Source organism: Globicephala melas, chromosome 18 (genome assembly GCF_963455315.2).
Source record: "Globicephala melas chromosome 18, mGloMel1.2, whole genome shotgun sequence".
NCBI lineage: Eukaryota > Metazoa > Chordata > Mammalia > Artiodactyla > Delphinidae > Globicephala > Globicephala melas.
In genome coordinates, this window is record NC_083331.1 from 3,798,504 (window position 1) to 3,813,730 (window position 15,227).

The window sequence follows — 15,227 nt, forward strand, 5'->3', positions numbered from 1 at the left end:
CATGTTCCCTCTGATCACGGGGCCCATGTTTTACTTCCTGTCATACTCCCAGCCTGAAATATTTCTTGTTGAGTCAAGGAAAATCAGAGGCTTCTCCCAAGAAGGAAAGCGTACTATGAGTTGCTTACCTCTGATGAGACCACGATACTCGACTGTCATTTCTCCTTCTTCAGCTTTATAAAATGTGTCCCATTTTTCCTTCTGGCACACTGAACACAAATATTCATCCTGGTTTTCCAGAAAATCGCCCATTATTTGGTGCAAATTTTGGAATGTTTCTTGACACGCGATGTGCTAGGCCGCACCTTGGACTTGAGAGAAGAGTTTGAGTTACGTGGTGGGGAGTCGGGGAGTAGCTGGACAACGTGGCTGTGGTGAGTCAGCTTGGGGCAGCATCCGGAACCTTCTGTAGATTTGCGATGGTTCTTTCATCTTACCTTGGACCGATCTTTTTTTTTTTTTTTAAATATTTATTTATTCAGTTGCTCCGGGTCTTAGATGCGGCACGCGGGATCTTCATTGCCACGTGCAGGCTCTTTAGTTGCAGCATGAGGGGTCTGGTTCCCCGACCAGGGATCAGAACCCGGGTCCCCTGCGTTTGGAGCGCAGAGTCTTAACCACTGGACCGCCAGGGAAAGTCCACCTTGAACCAGTCTTAAGGCTTTTTGGTTTTGTTTTGAATTTTGGTGGCTAACTCTATTTGGAAAGAGCTTTTAAATTCCAGCCCAAGGCAGGCCTGCCCTTTCACATATATTTCTGTATGCTCTGGTTTGCTCTGTCTTCCTGCATTTTCCCTTTTCTTTGTCCAGTCTCTCTCCCATTTCAGGACCTGCATTGTTAACAGTAAAGAAAAAAAAAAACAGCATGAGGTAACTCGGTCATTTTTTCCATGAAGTCTATCGAGTTTCTGATGAAGATCCATTATTAGTCTATCTTAAGTCAGATTTGGACACCGTATAATACCTCCTCTGTTATCCTGTTAACCAGAATTTTCATGAGGGACCAAACTAACACATCTTTTATTAAAATAACTGATTGATTGTATGCGATACCTGGCTAATGAATATTGTTATTACACGCATGAAGTTTAAATTGCCCAGAACTATTTTAATATCCTTTAGCTTACGTGCTTCCAAAATGTTGACCTATGACAGCATTTTTAGGTAAGCTGCCATGTACTTACGCTCATTGAGGAGAAATTCATTTATGTTGCTTTATAAAAATAATACAAAGCTCAAGGCCACGGAACTTAGGAACCCATCTCCTCTTGTCTAGCTGTATCTCTGGTACCTTACCAGTCAGCACACGATGCATTCAGCAAGTCCAGAATGACTTCATTTCCTTATTATAATCCCAGATAGGCAGTTCAATGGAAATAGAAGGTAATAAGAAATTCCTGTGTACAACGGGGGCCTTGATTTTTTTTTTAATACTTTCTAACTGGACTGATTTCTTTGAAGCACATTGCATTTATATTTTCATCCCCACTTAGAATTTACCATTTCCTTCTGACTTGCTTTCCTTCCGTAAGAAAAGAAAGAAAGAGTCCAGGAAAAAAGTTTCAGAAACAAGGAGATGAAGAGTGCAAGATTCTAAGCCGACTTATTTATTTCAAAAATCCCCAATAACCTGGAGATACTCCTGTTCTATCTGAAGGCTCGCTGTGGGTCACCACACTCCCTTACAGGGGCTAAGTGCCCCTACCTGAGCCTTCCGTGATCACCTGGCCTCCTGACGTGGGGTTGGGTGAGCAGTCCTGGACCCCTGGGAACCAGCTGTCCACAGGTAATGGGAGAGATCCAGTTTCCATGCCAGTGGCTAACGCTTAGAGCCTGGCCTTTGAAACCTATAAGTATTAGATTTTAGTCCATTCATACGCAGACTTTGACAGGGGAGGTCTTAGAATCATTTCTTTAAGTAAGGCCTTATTGGGTAAAGGTTCTTGAGAAAATGGTTTTATTCCATTTTATTTTTTTTTAATTAATTTATTATTTATTTTTGGCTGCGTTGGGTCTTCGTTGCTGCGTGTGGCTTTCTCTAGTTGCGGCGAGCGGGGGGCTGCTCTAAGTTGCGGTGCGCGGGCTTCTCACTGCGGTGGCCTCTCTTGTTGTGGAGCACGGGCTGTAGGCGCATGGGCTTCCGTAGTTGTGGTGCACGGGCTCAGTTGCTCCGCGGCATGTGGGATCTTCCCGGACCAGGGCTCGAACCCGTGTCCCCTGCACTGGCAGGCGGATTCTTAACCTCTGCGCCACCGGGGAAGCCCGAGAAAATGGTTTTAAATTGCTAGCGTCACCTGTATGTACAGCAGTGCTTCATGCAGAAGGACTAACTGTGTTCTCACACTGGTTAAGCTCCCAGGCTGGCTCACGGGAACTAGCCTAGTGGAAATATTGACACTATAAAATTGGGTGGTATCCATCTTGGATATGGGTGCATTTTCATCCACTGGGAACGTGAACAACGCCCAGGAGCATCAAGATACTGAAATTATTTCCCTCTCAGGCAGTTTTGTGAATGAGTGGAAACCGGCAGCCCCAGCACAGTGGGTCAGGCTCTCTTTGCTCTTGGCCCAGGCTGGACGTTTCCAGTGTGCTCTGCGCCCTGTGGTCCAGGCTTCCTGTTCCAAGCCTACTTCTTTGTGTCACCCTTCCCCTTAGCCCCCAGCCCAGAGGAGAACACTGGGGGCTGGTCTAGGGGTTAGTGAACCCTGCTTGCTCTGTGGGCAGGAGGGTGCAGAGCAAGGGAGGATGATGGAGTGAGGACAGTCCTGAAACAGTAAGCGAGAAAGCTCATTCTCTAGGACGAACCCGACATGCTCCACGGGACCCACGTATCTGGCGTGAACCCGTGGAGTGGGGCTGGCTGTTTACGCAGCTGGCTTTTATCCACACAGCCCCAGAAACCCGTGAGTTCAAAGGTAAAGTTTGGGCCCAGCGTATTCATTCATATTGAGCGGTATCAACTGTCACATTCTTTTTGACTGTCTCCTTTCCAGCAAAAAGTTAAACGTTTTCTCATTTCTTGTTTCAATGAAAATGCCGCCATCTCCGCTTTGAACTGCAGTATTTTACACCCCGGAGTCTCAGGACATTGCTTGGTGTGGTTAAGGAATTATGTGTGAAAACCTGTGTGGTTCATTTCTCTTGTTTCCTCCGGGGAAATTAATGACTGACCATATACAGAGTCTCAGCCCCGATTCTCCCTCGGAGATGAACTTGGGGTGTCAGCAGATGACCGGGCGCTGTCTTCACAGACTTCCTTTCCTTGAAGGTGGAGGGCAGATGGCAGTACGTGTTTCCGTGGAACAGCTCACGTCTCCAGAGTGTTCCATCTCACTGTCCCACGTCCTTGAAGATGCGCTCAGTTTTGTTCTGATTCTGTCTCTGAGTCCGGCTACTCGGTGGGCTCCTCACATGCATTTGTACGGAAACTAACAAGCTTTTCAGAAGAAGGAACGCTGCCCTGGGCTGCTCCGTTAGGGCCCTCTTGCTTTTTATAGCTTTTCTTTTCCCATTTCTAACCTGTGTCTCCTTAAATGCCCTTTCTTCCCCTGTATAGTTTCCAACCAGCTGCTCTCTGTTTGATCTCAATTTTAGGAAGACCTTTGCAATCGGACACTTATTGGAACATTGTTAAGGTATTTCTTAGTTTAATCAGGAAAGGGGGCAGGTAGCTCTTCCTGCAGGTCAGGAAGCGGGGCCCGTCTGCAGTTTACACGGCTGGAAAGGCCCGACCGTTTTGTTACCTCATCCCTTGTTTCACGCCGCCGAGGCCTGCAGACATGGGCCCTGATGGTAAGTCTCTGCAAGGGAAGAAAGGAGATCTGTGTCCAGATATTTGTGTTGACCCAAATTTCAGGTCAAGGGTTCGGCACGATGACCGTGAACTCTGGCATCATAATTCCCAGTCCTGCTGCAACAGTGGCTCTTTTCACCCTAAAAGGAGAGAGAAGACTGTTCCCCCGCCCCTGCCCGCGCCCGCCCCCCCAGGCTCCTGATCTCACTGTCAGGGCACAGCCCGAGGGACCCACATGCATCCACTAGGGTGAGGATTAAAGCATCTTCTGGGTTTTTTGGTCCTGCAGTGAAAAGCTTTAGAGATTGACCCACGACTCTCCAGGTACCCCGGGCTTCTGTCTGGACGCAGGGGGCCTCAGCCAGCTCTGCAGTGACAGGCGATGCTCTTTAGGGGGGCAGCTTCTGACCCTCACGGCCCGAGTCTGTTCTGCAAGGACTTGGGGTGCTTCCCAGGTTGCAGAGGTGGAGCCCTTGCCATGCACGGGGACAGTGAATGTTCCATGTCCCCAGGCCTGGGCCCGGGTCAGCGGGCATGAGATGTGGCCCACGAAGGGAGCAACTCATCTTCAAGGCTGTGTAAAGTTCACGTGTCATGTCCTTCTTGTCTCTTCCTTGTGACACAGGGCCAAGCACACCTGCAAGAAAACACTTCTGGAGGAGGTGCAGGAGCTGGAAAGGAAGTCCAGAGTGATGGGAAGAGCGATGCTCCGGGACAGTAACGGAAAGAGGTGGGCAGCTCCGGGCCGACGCCCCGAGGATCCCCTCTCCTTTTTCCCGCCTTTCGTTCCCGGGTTTCCTTCCCGCTTCTTGGTGTGCAGCGTGAGATGGGCTGCGTGAGGTGTAGATCTCGCCCTCTCAGGGGCAACGTGAAATCTGACTTTTGGGTCCCTGGGTCTGCCCCTGGGTGAGATGGGGGTTTATGTGGGGTCTGGACATGGGAAAACAACCCACGCGTGGAAAATAGAAATAGTAGCGTTGTGATCTCAGGGGAAGTTCTGTGTTGGCAGCATTAGCAGAGTGTTTAAAAATCAGGCCCAATTCTGACACTAAAGTGTATCTGCCCTGAAGGTTTGCTGGCTGAAGAATGCGTGTTACTCGTGTAGGTTTGGTTACAGTTCATTTCGGGTATACCCGGGGTTTGTTTTGTTTTTAATGAATTTTTTTTTTGCTACTGGTGCTGAGAAAGCATCACGTGACCTACTGGCTGGTCCAGGGACGCAAGGGCTCCCGACCCGCCTTCTTTCTCATAGAGCCTCAGCTTCCTCCCCCCACACCTAACTGCTGGGCACGTGAGTAGGTTTTGTTTAATCGCATATGTTAAAATGTTATCAGATTGCATTCGGTTAAAATTTACCGAAGAAAATTGACCTGGGCCCAAGGAGAATTTGCAGGGTAGTAAGGAGACTTCTACTGCCTTAGGGACATGAATGTCTGGGAAATTATGAGCACGACTTTCCTCTCCGTGCTTAGAAGGAACCCTGTAGCCAACTGCTCAAGAAACAAAAGTCTAGAGGTTGAATACTTCTGTTGTATTTATGTTCTGTTTTGTTTCTGTTCTGTTGTACATCTTTCAAAGCAGTGAAAACAAAGCATTTTGTTTGTTCTATTTTGCTTTTAGGAAAGACAATCCAAACATTTTGAGAAGTATTTGGAATATTATCTCAAATGACTAGATATTTTAGGAAAGGGGTTGAAGAGTATGGAGTTGAAGTTGGGGCTTCTGTGTGTGCTTATGACTTAATTTTACTGAGTCCATTAGTATACACTGTATGGCAGCTGTGCTTGTTGTTGTGAGTAGTTATCTATCAACGGGACAGGGTCACCGCCTGAAGCTTGAAGTCAGGACTGGGGCGGGCGGGGCCGGGCTTTAAGGGGGTCTGTGTGTAACGGTTACACGGGCCACACAGGCTAAGGGTGAGCAGGGCTCTTCTCCCCATTAGACATCGGGAAGCCTTTCTCGATGACAGGATGGGCTTTGAGGACGGGCAGATGGTAACGGACAGAAAGGATGAGGGCGTGTTTGCGGCAGACGCCTGGGCAAAGGCTTGAGTCGGACGTGTGGAGGGAAGGACCGCGTGCGTCCACAGAGCTCAGAGCCCGCGTCTGAATTCTGGTCCTGATGACCCACACGGCCTTGGGTGAGAGATTTCCTATAACGAGACTGTCCTCATCTGTTCTAGAAGAAGGTGAATGGCCGGCTGGTGGGGGGCATGTTGTGTTAGGGTTTTAATGGAACAAGGCGTGTGATGGCACGTTGACCTGTGAAGACCAGCACAACGTCAGGGGCCGGGCTTCAGTCTGGAAGAAGGGTCGTGACGCTGAAGGGTGTCGTGGGCTGTCAGCCTTGAGAGAGCTTGCGGTTGATTTAAAAAAATGTAATTTTTTAAAAATATTTATTTTTTTATTGAGGTGTCGTTGATTTACAATGTGTGTTAGTTTCAGGTGTACAGCAGAGTGATTCAGTTATACCTACGTGTGTATATATATATATACACACACGTTCTTTTGCAGATTCAAAAAGAATGTAATTTCTAAATGCCCTTATCCTGTTCAAAATTCACTTCTACATGTTCAGATGGATCAGAAGACAGCTAGAGTTTAAACGTGGTCTCCTGCCTTCTGCGTTCTGGGATCTCTTCTGTGGGCGCTCTGTACACCTGCGACGGTGGTAGTCGATGGTAGTGTCTGTGAGCGGCTGGATGCAGGAGGTCCTCGAGGGGTCACGGCCTCCTTTCTCTCTGTCCCAGGATCTGGCCTCACTTTTGTGCTCCTAGGAAGATAGTTCAGGGGCCCCAGGCCTCCCACCATCCTCAGTGCCACCTCCCCGCACGCACGTCTGCCTTCTCCCTCCTAACGTCCCCCAGATCTCCTGGGTGGTCCATGTGCAGCCTGGGGAGGCAGCTGCTCTCTTTGGGAGAAGACTCTGCCCTCACAATTGTTCCTTCATCACCTGCTTGGATTCCTGAGCTGCTCCGGAGCTGCTGCGGGCTGGGGGAGGGGTGGCCAGCGCAGGAGCGCGGGCAGAGATTTCCGCAGCGCTGTCCTTCCTTCCGGAGATTCAGGCACTGACTCCCTCTTTGAGAGACCCTGAGTGTTCTGTCTCTTCTCTCAGCTCCCCGTGCCCGATTCCCCACCCCGTCAGATGTTTGGGTTCATCCGTGCATCTCTCTCCCACTGTCAGTCTGGCACGTAGGGGAAGCTCTGTAAATATCTGTTGACTGAGCGGAAAACGCCAAAGTCCAGTGAAGAGAGGAAGGTGAACCTGCAGCGTCCGTGCACCTGGTGCCCCGGGGCATTTGCTCCTGTTGAAAGTGGCCACAGAGGGATACAGGCCATCGCTTGGCCTCTAGTGACAGGGCCCTTCATCTCGTGGCTTGAGAGTAGAGCTCACGTGGAAGCACAGATGGGGAGGTGGTCCTATCTGTGCAGAGATGCACAGGCCTGGAGCTGGTCCTCCCAACTCCCACTGCCCCAGTACCTGGCATCCTGCCTCCCTGACCACCGCTGTTCCTCAGCTCAGCTCTGACGCCCTTCCCGAGGGCCCCTCGAGGACAGCCTGCCAAGTCTTAAAACCCCGATCCAGGTGGCTGGCAAATAGTCTGGCGTTTTCCTCAGGAACGTACTCACAAGAAATAGAACCAAAATCTTTATGCATGAATCCTAAAACCCCCTTGTGCCCAATGACCATTTTGAAATGGTAGCTGGAGATGCTTAAGTGTCCCTATGTGCCCTTCATTCATTCAGCAAAATACTTGAACATTGTAGTGATCTTATCTAAGCCCCCAAACTTTTTCACGATTTTGATAACCCTTAAAATCTCACAAACGGGCTTCTGCCCTTTCTCATGAGTAAATCGGCTTCCAGTAACCTGTGTCATTTGGGCATAAATCAGCCTGTTCTCACGACTTAGAGAAAACAAGCTGATAATGAGAAGGGGAATTCGATATCTAGAAAATATCATCAAGTAAGAAATACCAAGGGAATGAACAAAAATGGGTCTTTTTGATTTTTAGTTTGGTTTTTCCGGGTGGAACACTTTTCTTGCTGTGGAGTGTGTGTAGCTTAGAGATGCTAGAAACTTAGTGATATTTAGATCGTTGAGAATACCTTTCCCCAAACCATCTTCCCAGTGATCTTTCCCAAGAGACAGCCCTACTGTTCCGTCTGTGGAGCAGAGTCTGTCATGCACACCATCACTTTGTACCATCTGAAAAATGAGGAGGTAAGCGGAAGAATTCCTTGTTTCAATATTTGGTAATATTTTTTCCCTCTTTACTGCTTTTTTTTTGTTTTTAATTGAAGCACAGTTGATTTACAGCGTCGTGTTAATTTCTGCTGTACAGCAAAGTGACTCAGTTATACGTATACATCCATTCTTTTTTATATTTTCCATTATGGTCTCTCTCAGGATATTGACTATAGTTCCCTGTGCTATACAGTAGGACCTTGTTGTTCATCCCTCTTTATGCCCAACGTGTAGCTCATTCTTTTTTTTTTTTTTTTTTCCTGCTGGAAGAAAATCTACCGATGCTCACTTACTTTACAAACATAATTCACACAAATGCCTAAAATGTCATGTAAATGACAAACTAATTTTTTCCCCTTAAACTTCTTTTCTTCCTTGGTGTGTGGTAGGGGGTGTCCTGGTCTTTTAGGTGTTTCATCAAAGCGAGAAAAAAGGTTGAATGTATTTGATGGAAACACCTAGTTTCCCAGTTATGCTTAGTCTGGATAAACAGCAAGGAGACCCTTGTCTTGTTCTAGACCTTCCTTCTGCTCATCATCGTTGGTGGGAGGGGAGTGGGGTGGGCCCTGCGCTGATTTTCTCCAGTTTCAAGGTCAAGAGTTCTGGTTGCTGCCCCTGCCTTGGGCCAGCAAGGCAGTGGGATTCCCTTTCGCTTAAGTGCTTTCCCCGAGTACAGCTTATGCTGAGCCCTGGGCAAAGGAAGCCGTGCGGCTGGTCCTCCCCGGGCCGTGAGCCATCACTGCATCCCCCGTGTGGTTTTCTGTCCTTTGTGAACATTGAAGCACAGGCTCCCTGCCCCCCGGCCTGAGCCAGCACTCACGGGGAAGTCTAGACGGCCACCCACCTCTCGGGAATTCCAGAGGAATCTGATCCGCTCCTCCGTCTGGGCCACGGCCCGTGTCCACCCAGCTTCCATTCCATCAAGGCTACTCCGCACAGCCAGGGCGCTGTCCTCACTGACGATCCGGGCCTCCTCATGGAGTGTTACCTGCCAACAACCAGAGTCAGAGCCTGAAACACATCAGCAAGATTTTCAGACAAAGGAAAGCTTGTCCACTCCCCCCGACCAGGCCGTACTCTCCCAGGCTCTTTTGAAACCAATTACATTAAAAAGAAAACACAGGGCTTCCCTGGTGGCTCAGTGGTTAAGAATCCGCCCGCCAATGCAGGGGACACAGGTTCGAGCCCTCGTCCGGGAAGATGTCACATGCCGTGGAGCAACTAAGCCCATGCACCACAACTACTGAGCCTGCATGCCACAATCACTGGGGCCCACGCGCCTTGAGCCCGTGCTCCGCAACAAGAGAAGCCACCGCAATGAGACGCCCTCGCACCACAATGAAGAGTAGCCCCTGCTCGCCGCAACTAGAGAGAAGCCTGCACGCAGCAACGAAGACCCACCACAGCCAAAAATAAATAATTAAAAATAAATTAAAGAAAAAAAGAAAACACAAAAACTTCCCAATACATTTTGAGTGTGTACTCAACTAAAAAATATCCATTATGCTTTGGTCTTGGGGACTTCCCCGGTGGCGCAGCGGTTGAGAGTCCGCCTGCCGATGCAGGGGACGCGGGTTCGTGCCCCGGTCCGGGAGGATCCCACATGCCGCAGAAAGGCTGGGCCCGAGAGCCGTGGCCGCTGAGCCTGCGCCTCCGGAGCCTGTGCTCCGCAACGGGAGAGGCCACGACAGTGAGAGGCCCGTGTACCGCAAAAAAAAAAAAAAAAAAAAAAATCCATTACGCTTTGGTCTTTAAACAGAAATCCTTTGATGTTTAAAATAGTGTTGGTATCACCATATCTCCAAGTCAAAATTGGTACAACTGCTGAGTCAAAGATGAGTATAAGCAAGGCTCAAAACAGGAGATACATTTCTCCAATATAAGCCTTATGTCATTTCAGGAAGAATACTTTTTTTCTCAAAGTATAGGGTGTGAGCTCTGTCTTCCTTTTGTTTCCCTCCCACCCCTTCTCCCACTTTTTTCCTCTAAAATACCTATTAGTCATTTTATTAGCTAAAAGTTTAGGAAACTATGGCATCAGTTTAGCGAACCTCTCCAGGCCAGGTGGCAAATGTCTGCCTCCAACACCTGCTTAAGATTTATTTCACTTCCAGCTGCATTTTTTCCATCGATGTGTCATGAAGCTGAGGCCAGAGCAGAGACTGTAGAGACAGACCTGAATTGAGCTCCAGGCCCTGCCACTCACTGAGCTGTGTGACCTTGGCTGAGTTACTAACGTCTCTGAACTTTAGTTGTCTTATCCTCAATTTGATTTGAGGTTTAAATGAAATAATACATGTTAAATCTGTAGCATATGTAGGCTTCCCGAAAGCGTTAACACCCCTCTGTCTCTAACTTAGAAGCAGAATCAATTCAGTTTCGCTGGCCCTTTGAACACACATGGTTTTCCCAGAGGACTTGGACAAAGGAGTCAGATCCCTGTCCTGGAGGGACCCAGACCTGAGGACAGATGCTTCCTCTCCAGACACACTGACATTGCCCCCTCGTTTCTGACTTCTCCCACTATCCTGACATCTGCCTGGGCTTCCCTTAGTACATTCATTTTTCAAGTTTTCTAAATTATTCAAATATTCAACATACATGAGAGTAGAGAGACTAGGACGACGAATTGCTGTATACTCATTGCCCGGATTCAACACTTACCAAGATTTTGCCACAGTTGCTTCATCTAGCCCCTTTTTGCCCCTATTTTTTGGGGGGGTGGGGTGGGCCATGCTCGTAGCTTGCAGGATGACCTTAGCTCCCCGACCAGCGATTGAACCCGGGCCCCCTGCCATGGCAGCTCAGAGCCCTAATTAGCCACTGGACCACTGGGGAATTCCTCACCCCTATTTTTTCTTTGCAAATCCCAGACGTGACAGCATTTCACCCTTACATACTTCAACATGTAGCTCTAAATATCTTACATTATAACATGTCTATAACTAATACATCTTATCCTTGCTTGTGTTGTGACATAGAAACACTGTAACTCCAGGGCCTGTTATCACATCTAATAATTAACCATCGTTCCTCTGTATCGACTGATACTCAGTCCGTGAAGAGATCTTCTGGATCATCTCAGCCCTGTCTCTTTAGGGTTTCATTAGATTTGTTTTAGGATCTAGGCGAGGTCCACACGTAATGTTCTGGGCTGTGTTTCTAAGTCTTTTAATCTCTGGAAGTGCCCCCTTGCTTGTTTCTAATGCCATGGGCTTAACAGAATTAGATTTTTCTCATCATCACCGTGGGCAGCGAATGACAGTCTCCTCCTGTGCAGAGGGGGGAGCTTGGCCTTTGGGAGGTGGACTCACCTGCCCAGGTGGCCCAACTAAACAGGGGCTGGACCCCATCTCTGAAGTCCAGGCCTCTTTCCAAGAAGCCAAGATACTGACGATCACCCAGGTGTTTCCATTAACAATCTGACCTACATTAGAGTCCCCGGAAAGCGGCGGAGCCCTGGAGGCCAGGAGGGGTGCCCGCCTGGGGGCGGGAGCCCCATCAGAGGCCGCACACCGGGGCCTGCCGTTGGCCAGCCTGATGGGGTCTTGAGCAGAGCTCTGCAGGAGCCAGAGAGTCGTGGTGCTGGTGGCTTTAGGGCCCTAAATATAGAAAGAACATGGAACAGACTTGTTGAGAAAGTGATTTCCAGCCAGCATCACCTTACTGGGGATCAGCGCGTCTATAAAAGAACCTGAGTGTGTTTAATCCCGCGTGGGGAAGAACCTTGGGCAAGGCCTAAGTCCGGCAAATATTTTAGTTTAGAGACCAAGGAGCCTCCTCAGGAAAACCACCACCTGGGGAGTCAGCAACACTCCCAGGCAAGACCAGGGAAATCTCAGGACAGGTGAGGAAATGCATTCGTGGGACAAAGAGAGTGAAATGACAGGAGGGCTGGTGGGATTACCCAAGTGAGGATTTCTGGGGACTGTCTGCATCCTGGGCACAGGAAGGAAAGGATGAGGGAATAAACTCTTAAGGAGGAGAGAGGCCTAATTAGCATTTGATTACTGAACACCTAAGCTGCCGCGTCGACTAAAAATAATCGGCTGTTATTTTACAGATGTTCTATCCTGAGGGCCTTTTGTGGTTGTTACGGCCTGGTGTTTAATAATTAAAACAACTTTTCTGAATACCATGTGTCATTCGTTTTGAAACAAGAAAAGGATTTCTCATCCACCTTTGAGTGGTGTGTTAGCTGTTCTAGAATCTGCCCAGAGCCCGGCCACTGCCCACGGCTTGATGAACGATGACAGCCTCTTTACAGGACGCCTGGAGAGGGCCGGGAAGGAACTCTGTTTCCTTGCAGTGTAGGGAGGTGACAGGTTCAGCGTTGGTCAGTGGTTTGCTGGCAACAGTCCTCATCCTATTTCTCGGATGACTTGAATACATTTATTTTTTGGATTATGACTTAAGTTAGCTCAGTGTCAACTTTCTCTGCCAAAAGTTGGCGGATAAAGTCATTTTTACATGAAGTTAACGTCAGTAAGTAACTAGCGCTGATGGCTCACTGCGTCCCTTTTAAACTAACATGAAATATTTTAATCCTTTTTTTTTGAAAGTTGATTTTATTTAAGCTATTTGATCAACAATAGAAACAATCAGAGGTAGACTTGAAATTTTTGTTTTTGTTGTATAGGTCATATAATTTGAATAGTGGTGTTTTACATTCCAAGCAGGGATTCGTTCTTTGGGAAATTCTTAGAAGATCTCGGCTAATTGCTTTTCTTTCATCACCGGTGAGTTGTTTGTCTTCCCTGTCTTCGCTACAGCTGGGAGGGGAGCAGAACATCCCAGCGGGCTGAAAATGGGTGACCAGGAACTCCTGCTTTGAAACTGAGTCACAATGAGATGACTTCCAGGACGAACCAGATCCTCTGGCCTGTTTCATTCCTCAGTTTGGGGAGGCCGAGGAAAGAAGTGTAGACTTTGCGACACCCTGAAAGTACGGGCACAGAGTGCTTTTTGGAGTGCGTGCGCGAGTCACTGATTCCCCTGGTCGTACTGGACTGTCGGAGGGAAGGAGAAGTCGAGGCGTCCTGCCGCACATTCTGCATTCACGGTCGATGTCTGCTTCTGCCCGACACTTACTCGGAACACATCGCCTGGGTCCCAGGTGTGGTCGGTGGTGTCAGGTGAGGTGGCCCCCATCTCTGTAGCTGGCTGGCACTTGGAAGGCCAGTCTAGGCCCATGTGGTCACAGGTGAATAGGACATCATTGGCCTTGTGGTTGAGAAGAACTTGGAGAACATGTAAAAGTTACAGCTAGGAGATGGTCACCGTAGCGGGCATCACTGCATTTAGCGATAGATTTATTTGTGTCTCATGATAATAAATTCTTCCCTGGGCCAGGACACAGGACACAGGAATGACTGCTAACCATGCGGCCTCGGTTTTCAGCCACTCAGGGAGCCCAGCAAAGCCTTCCTAACAAGGCAGTGAAAAAAGGGATGTTCAGGGTTTATTCTCTCTCTAGTAACTAGGATCGGTTCAGGGCGAGGTCGGTGGTGGTAACTGGGAGTTCACACTTGCAGATGAGTCACCACGTTGGTTTCATAGCAAATAGAACCAGTGATGTCTTAATCGGGGCCGCGTCGGAAGCGAGGGCGGGCCAGGCCAGGGCGCAGCTCGGAGCAAGAGAGACAGTTTCCCACTGTGCCGGGTCTCACGTGGTCCCGTGAAGGTAACAGACGCAACACGTGAATGAACAGGAGAAAATGAGGAAAGTGAGGCAGAGCTCTGTCCTGGGGCATGACTGGCCGGGCTGGAGTGGGCAGGAAAGCCTCCCAGGATGACACTTACCGAGACCCAAATAAAAACAGTACACACGGCCACCCAGATGGAGATCTGGGGAAGGAGCCCTGCTGGCTGCAGAGAGGTCTGGTGGGAAGGCCAAGGGGGCCCGCCTGGTCTGGCCCGTGCCTCCGAGGTGCGGGCAGAGTCTTCTAGGCAGCGGCAGGGCCCACGTCACTCGGTCCCTCGGGGGTCTGTGAGCCAGCCCAGGGGACTAGGGTTTCAGCCGCCAGAGCCATGGGAAGGGTATAAGCAAGGGGAACGCAGGACCCGGTTGTCTTGAACACGTGATTACCGTGATGTTTTAAAGCCATGGAATCCCATACCTAAACTAAAAAGTTAAGTATATCTTCTTTGGAGAAATGTCTCTAGGTCTTCTGCCCATTTTTGGATTGGGTTGTTTGTTTTTTTGATATTGAGCTGCATGAGCTGCTTGTAAATCTTGGAGATTAAGCCTTTGTCAGTTGCTTCATTTGCAAATATTTTCTCCCATTCTGAGGGTTGTCTTTTCGTCTTGTTTATGGTTTCCTTTGCTGTGCAAAAGCTTTTCAGTTTCATTAGGTCCCATTTGTTTATTTTTGTTTCTATTTCCATTTCTCTAGGAGGTGGGTCAAAAAGGGTCTTGCTGTGATTTATGTCATAGAGTGTTCTGCCTGTGTTTTCCTCTAAGAGTTTGATAGTGTCTGGCCTTACATTTAGGTCTTTAATCCATTTTGAGTTTATAGATTGCCAAAAAACACATGAAAGAATGCTCAACATCATTAATCATTAGAGAAATGCAAATCAAAACTACAATGAGATATCATCTCACACCGGTCAGAATGGCCATCATCAAAAAATCTACAAACAATAAATGCTAGAGAGGGTGTGGAGAAAAGGGAACCCTCTTGCACTGTTGGTGGGAATGCAAATTGATACAGCCACTATGGAGAACAGTATGGAGGTTCCTTAAAAAACTAAAAATAGAATTACCATACGACCCAGCAATCCCACTACTGGGCATATACCCTGAGAAAACCATAATTCAAAGAGTCATGTACCAAAATGTTCATTGCAGCACTATTTACAATAGCCAGGACATGGAACCAACCTAAATGTCCACTGACAGATGAATGGATAAAGAAGATGTGGCACATATATACAATGGAATATTACTCAGCCATAAAAAGAAACGAAACTGAGTTATTTGTAGTGAGTCTCTCATACAGAGTGAAGTAAGTCAGAAAGAGAAAAACAAATACCGTATGCTAACACATATATATGGAATCTAAGGAAAAAAAAAAAAAGGTCATGAAGAACCTGGGGTAAGATGGAAATAAAGACACAGACCTACTAGAGAATGGACTTGAGGATATGGGGAGGGAGAAGGGTAAGCTGTGACGAAGTGAGAG

General features: G+C 48.2%; 1 protein-coding gene across 2 annotated transcripts in view; it reads left to right on the plus strand.

The window, feature by feature from the left end:
* LOC115866786 (phospholipid-transporting ATPase IB) overlaps nt 1-15,227 on the plus strand; it is a 529,444-nt gene that overhangs the window by 475,906 nt on the left and 38,311 nt on the right. For both annotated transcript variants that reach the window (XM_060287727.1, XM_060287726.1), the window contains exon 35: nt 4,421-4,525. In XM_060287727.1, the coding sequence (XP_060143710.1) occupies nt 4,421-4,525 (105 nt within the window). The remainder of the gene's footprint in view (nt 1-4,420; nt 4,526-15,227) is intronic.